The sequence below is a fragment of the Schistocerca cancellata genome, chromosome 4 (assembly GCF_023864275.1).
Source record: "Schistocerca cancellata isolate TAMUIC-IGC-003103 chromosome 4, iqSchCanc2.1, whole genome shotgun sequence".
In the NCBI taxonomy this organism is placed as follows: domain Eukaryota; kingdom Metazoa; phylum Arthropoda; class Insecta; order Orthoptera; family Acrididae; genus Schistocerca; species Schistocerca cancellata.
This window is the reverse complement of record NC_064629.1, coordinates 409,368,896-409,375,755: the sequence shown is the minus strand read 5'-3', so window position 1 is coordinate 409,375,755 and position 6,860 is coordinate 409,368,896. Positions and strand designations below refer to the sequence as shown.

General features: G+C 33.3%; 1 protein-coding gene across 2 annotated transcripts in view; it reads right to left on the bottom strand.

Annotated features, from left to right (window-relative positions):
• Positions 1 to 465: 465 nt before the first annotated feature.
• LOC126184641 (gelsolin, cytoplasmic) overlaps positions 466 to 6,860 on the bottom strand; it is a 300,473-nt gene continuing 294,078 nt past the window's right edge. The window contains exons 18-19 of one of the 2 annotated variants that reach the window (XM_049927119.1): positions 3,201 to 3,237; positions 466 to 1,768 (exon numbers count right to left, since the gene is read on the bottom strand). In XM_049927119.1, coding sequence (XP_049783076.1) covers positions 3,214 to 3,237 — 24 coding nt within the window. In that variant the 3' untranslated portion in view covers positions 466 to 1,768; positions 3,201 to 3,213. The remainder of the gene's footprint in view (positions 1,769 to 3,200; positions 3,238 to 6,860) is intronic. The other variant, XM_049927118.1, reaches the window with a different exon arrangement.

Sequence of the window (6,860 nt, the reverse complement as noted above, 5' to 3'; positions counted from 1 at the left end):
CCATGACCAAAACACCCACTCTAAAGACTCCAAGCTCAACATTAGTACAGAAAGGAGTCTGACACATGGCTATTCATCTATTCAACAATCTACCACAGGACGTTTAATGTCTTAGATGATACAGTGAAGTGAAAGACTGAATGAACCTTCTGTTGGGCAGATCATCCTCCTCAACTGGAAAGTATCATCAAAGAGATGATTACATTTAATGCTTTTCAAGTTAAATTATAATTACAATTAGCACGGTTATATAACAATATTTTTGTCATCTCAGTGCATTGCAATTCAATAGTTTTTTTACTTCTTTCTACATCTCTGCTCACCCTCCAGTGAATCTGTCTAATATGGTTAATGTAATCCACTGCCTCTAAATGATCAAATAAGAAATGAAGCTTAAAACAACTTCTCCTCAGAGAGAGAGAAAACCTGAATTATGTAGTGAAAGTAAGTGTAAAGATAAACTGCTTTCATTGTTTAACCATTTTATTATTTCCACAGTCATTATACACAATTTTCTTGGAGATTACTACAAATATTATGTTATCACACAGTTGAAATAGTAACAAATTATTGTAGGTAATCATTCGTATCTAAACATACTGACAGAATAATATATGTGGTGCACTTGCAGACAAGATGTCTTCATACTGTTGTTCAGCCTTCAAAACTCTATCAATGATTTTTATTTTAGTTTAGGTTATGTAATGGTGGTACTATACTATTGAAGAGATAACAGAAAACTCACAGCAAAATTAAAATAAACCAGATTTTAGCTGTATGTAGTCCTATTTGAAAAACACACAGTTTCATTGAAGAGTTATAGAACAGCAATATCCTTCAGTTACAGTACTTTGTACATCAGATTCTTACGTAACAGGAGTATCTCCACTGTAGACAACAGTAAAACAAAACCGTATTGGTTTGCAGAGATTCACACATACTGATATGTACAACAGCTTGAAGAGTAGATGCCAGCCCACCACAATTACAATTGACATTTTACTTCCAAATATGTACTCTGATGTATTTACTTTTGTCAGGCATTAAGGTTCTTATCAAGATTTCATCTAAGCCATGTTCTGCTAGAACTAATATATGCCTGACAAGTAGCCTCTTTCAGTTTTCATAAAAAGGAATTACATCTTTACACTGTGAAAAAGACAGTCACACAAAGATGAGCGCAAAAAAACTGGGCCCACAGTCTTAGAGAGACACCTTTTTGAACTACAGACATTTATGTTTATTAAATGAAAACTATTATCTTAAGCAAAAATAAAGTGATTATATGCCTAGTATATTTTATATTTTGTTGCTAAATATTATAGTTTGTCAGTATAATTTATCTATATATTTTTGGTTCTTATGTGAGACAGGAACTTCATATTTTAGGAAGCCAGCAGTTATAACAATTTTAATTAGAAGAGTTTTCACATCTGAAACCAATTCTGCACTACAGGATGGCAAAAATTTAACAATGACACTGTCCTCCATTTCATTCACTTCGAATAAACATGAAACCATGTGACGTATCACAGATTTAATAAAAAGTTCTACAATTATGCGTATCAACCTACTTTTGCATACACACATCAGCAAGTAACTAATATTTAAAACATAAGCCTTCAATGAAAAAATCTAATGATAAATATTTCTTTACATTTAATAAGCAACATATACTGAGACAGAAATATTAAGAACTAGTTCAGTCCTCAATTGTTGAATTAAATTCTGCCAGTTGATTCTTGACATCCTCATAGCTGACCAAGGACTGAAAGAAGAAATTTTACATTCACACATTAAAACACAGCATGGTATTACACAACCTGTATCACTGAAACAAGATACAAAAGGCATTGTGTAATATAGAAATACTATGATAAAGTAACATCAATAGCCATTTACTGACTGCAGGAAGGCAATTGATGAACATAATAAAATTTAAGAACTGTATCCTATAAGAAATAACAAGGAGAATTAAGTGCAAATTCTTTTCTCTGAAGAAACAAATGTCCCATCTGTTTCTCTCATGCTGTTAGTCAAGTTACATGCATATTTTCCAGTACTAGCAAGTTAATTTACTCCCAAGGCAGTTAGTATTACAAGTGCACATCCAAACTAAGTTCATGATTAGTTTCTCTCCACATGGCATGTGCAAAAGATACAGTACAGTAAGTCTACAGCAGACAGTGTGTTTTGTGATGCAAGTTACATATTAACAACAGGTATACTGCAAGAATCTCCCAACTGCTCAGCAGTCTCTCAGAAAAAGAAAAACAGCAAGAAATTAGTTTTAAAGCTGAATGTTGATCCTTAACAACAAATGCACAGCTGGCTTTGTTAGATGATTTTTTCCCTAATGGAGACACCTTTCATGACTAGTAGCAAACAACTGCCACACATCAAGTCGATACCATTATATGAGAACAGTTGAAATCTTGCGTCAACATCCATACAGCTTTGTATTTTCAACTAATAAATCTTACTACAATTAGCTGTTTTCATACACTGTTCCTTCTCTCATTCCAGTGAGACAGCTTCAGTAAGTGTACTTCTGTCATGTGAATTTAAATACTTTTTTGGTTTGGAATTATTCTACTTATGTTTCTTCTTTCTTTCAGTTAACAGTGAGACCACTTCCAAAAATTGCATTAACATTTAGGGAAACCTGCTGTAGATAAATATTCATAAAGAGGAAGAAGAAAGTCCACAGGTTCTGAACTACAGATACTGTACTGTATGAATACGTATCTATACACTGCAGAAACTTCTTTCTGTACCTGTAGTTTAAAGTTTCTTTTTACATGCTTTCCAATTACTATACACAAAAATGTAATATTACAAGAGCAATCCAAGTATGCTAAACTAGTTTCAAATCTACAATCAGATTTTTATTTACCTATTCCAATCAAATGATTGACCATTTCTTACATACATACTTACTTACTTACTTACTTACTTACTTACTGCAAATAGCTATGCAATACAACCTGACAGAGCAAATAATTTTTTTCTGGTTTGTTACTGTGAAGAAACTGAAGTTGCATTGTCTCCTTCAATTGATGAAGAGAATAAATTTTAGGTCTAATTTTTAAACAGAAGTAGTGATTTCTAGCACCACTCCTCTCTCCCTATCAGGATTTCATTTATATCAAAGTAAACTGCATTCTGCTATAACTATGTACAATATTGACAGAACTCACCATTTATGCTGATTTAAATGGCTGTTTCCTTATCTTCCTGAGAAAAAGAATGACAATTTTGAGATTTTTTTGCACTGATTTCCTGAACAAACATCACATTCAAATAATCTGTTCCATAATCTATATACAGAGAAGTATATCTCATATAGCATGTAATGTAGTTCCATAAAAATGGATCAAACTGTTTCCTCTACTAGCCACTGAACTTAATTTTTGTTGCAACCTATGCCATTACATACAAAATAATTTGTCATTTCACAACTAAACAACAAGAAAGTATTTTTTGTATTGCGAAAATTGAACAATTTAAAAATAATTTGTATTATGTTAATAACAATACAACATTCTCAGCAGTACCTGCATCCACAAGCCTTTTCAATAAATCAATTGTGCCTTTATATAAGTAACATTATCAATGTTTTAAGTTTATCTTTAAATTCTTGACTGACTGACCTAAACAGAAATTAAATTCAAACTGTTTGCAGATATTAAGCTGATATATTAATGCATTTCTTCACTTACAGTCTACCTAGAACAAACCTACTGCCCATAATTTTCCTATTAAACCCACTAACATGTTAGAATGCAATCTACAAAGTAAATGAAAGACCTACAAAACAGCTAAATTACACAAGGTGTTAAGCACAAATGATCAGGAAAAAGAAAGAAATTTAATCTCTCTCCCTCTCTCTCAATGCCTTCAATATTAGAACTCTGCAATAAGACATTTGACAAAAAAGTAGTGTCCAAAGTTGTCTTATGTTTCTTAGTTCTGAAGGCAAGGCAATAAGACCAGCATTATTGAGTGCAAGTCCTTTTTAGAAATTGGTATGCTACATGCCTTCACATGCACTTTCAGCAATATACTTTGCATATAAATTTTATTTGCGTAAACTACAAGCGTTTCTAAACAATGTGAAGAGACAGACATTAAACTACTACACTAAGTCTACACATGCACATGAATTACATAGTGTGTACTCCCTATTATTCATGTGTGGGGTTATCTGGCTTCCAGATCATTCATACATAAAAAAATTAAAAAAAGGACCAGCAGCATGGGTTGCCAGCTGCTAGGGGTAGAGAAACACTAAGCCAGACCAGCAGCAAAAGACCACCGCATCGAGCTGTGCCTGAGCTTACACAGCCATCAGCCGCCAATGCTGCTGCTACTACCCACCTAGTAATATTATCCCATGTTTTTCTATTATTCTTCATCTTCTCCTCCTCAATACTCTGAATAATCTGGAGTACATTGCACATTTTAAAAAATAATACTTGTAAAAGCTGGCCATTTTATTTCTGCAGAATTAAAATGCCTGCACTGATTCTCACTGTTCAATGCATAGTCTTAAGATAGTCCTCAGATAAGTGTGGTACTTTAAAGTGTTTGTCTTACATTCTGCTTAGCAAGAAATTTATGAGTACCAAGTGACAGTGAAGATCAATTTTGCCTAGGTCACTTCAGGTTTAAGTACTACTGCCCAATTGGAAATAATGTGCACTGGAAGAATTTAAACACTGTACCTTTGCAAAGCTTGAGTGTTGTATGGTTAGGTGCAGGTGTTCTGCAGATATAATTGCAGTAAGCTGTTGTTGCAGAGAGGGGAATAAGAATGGTACTGGCACAGCCTACCTCTCTTCAATAGCAACAAAGGTGCTGTATATGTTATGTTCTCATTCAGGGATTCACTACAGCAGATACTGTGTATATCATTAACCTGGGTTAAATACAAAAACCTTCCCAGTCTGTTTTCTCTACTATTTATTTGACTTAATTCTTATTGCAACCTATGACTAAAACCAGATGAACATAGTAATAATACCATTCTTCAGAGTGTGTTATGGCCCGAAATTTCACAGTTTACCTATGTTAGCAGTACTTAGTTTTGTGAAGAGAAATTACGCAACGAATCACTCTACATTAATTATGTTAACAGCTTAACATTTTTATTCTATTAAAGTGTAATTTAACAGGTTTTTTTCTCATCCAGAATATTCTGAAATATTACCTTTATGCACATGACATGCACAGGATTTTAATAGAGCATCAATGCTCTAATTGGTAATACATATGTAACAGTGCAATCAAATTCAGCTGGATTATAACACAAGGTAGAATTGCTCGTTGGCAGTATTGTATCTGCATAACAAACAATCCATCCACAACCATTTATGGGTGCCACTTACAAATGAATTTATATAAAGGATATACAAGACAGTTACACCTGAATCGACCCTTTCAGGTTAATGAAATTTGATTGCAAGCTGCAGAATGTTCTGTAGTGAGCAAACTTTACTAATAACATTGTATGCAAATAAACTGTGAAAACCAAATTAAAATTGTTATTTTTGTGGCATGCTTTCAGAGATATAGCTGTTTCTCCCATAACCCGTGTTGCTGAAACAATGTTAACTGGTACAGTGCAGTTACTCAAAATATATAATCCATGCAATCATGGAGGTAATAAGTTGCAGCAGCCTGAGTAATATCATCTTTATCTGCTTTGTTCAATTACACAGGTTATATAGGAAAGTCCTTAGTGGTGAGAGATCATATTCTGTATCTGATACCTGATACACAGTAGTTACATGTGTTGTCTTATTCCAGCAAATGTTCTGTTCATAGTGAAACTTAACATCCATGAACAGTTACAGCATTGATAATTTTCTGTGTTCTCAGCAAACCTAGTTACAAATTGTGTAGTGAATAACACAGCTGAATCTTAACTTTCCTCTAGCACTAATGTTACTACCAAACAAAAAACCAAATACAAATGCCACACATTATGTCCATGAAAGACAAAAAAGTTAATCAATATAACATCACACCAGGACAATATTTGTTAAAAGCAGGCTGTGAGATTGTATCTAAACTGCATATTTTTTGGAAGATTAAATTTACTCTTTCATGCCACTGAGTATCATTAGATACTCACCTCACCAATCCAGATTTTCTCAGAAATATTTGTTAGCAGATTTCAGGCCATCAGGAGTCTCACTGGAGTATGTATATACTTCACAATATGACAAATTACACAGCTTTGTAAGTGGAAGTTCATGTACCACAATACTTTGACCATGACAGAACAAAGTTTCTTAGATCAGTGTCTCAATTTTAACATGTTCATTCTGTTGAAGCCAGCTATGTGTTTCAAATAAAATGTGCAGTCTGTAGTAAATCATTTTTTCCCTTCAAGTACATTATAGCCAATGAATATATGATTAATTATTTCATTTATACACATTTGTTTCTCGAATATGTTTCATTCTGAATGACAACACACAATACTGCACAGTACTTTGAAACTGTACAGCTGCTTTAACATTAATCACCAGTTAATTATTACCCACTTAATGTGTGGACACAGATTGCATGGTGAGTCAAGTGCAGCATGCTACTGTAACACAAACTGAGTGAACTGAGAATAGCTATTTTACATCTAAGTGCATTGTTGATTGTTAGTTTGCTATATGCACAAGCATCATTGATCAGCTTTTAAGCAGTACGTGGAATAATGACTTAAACTATTCTTAGAATGCTTCAGAAAAAAGAAGCCATAGATATATTAAATATATTTACATAATTAACAAATGAAACTGAGCAGCATAGGCTAAGGATGTACTACACAATTTACCAACAAAAAGTAAGAATCAAAA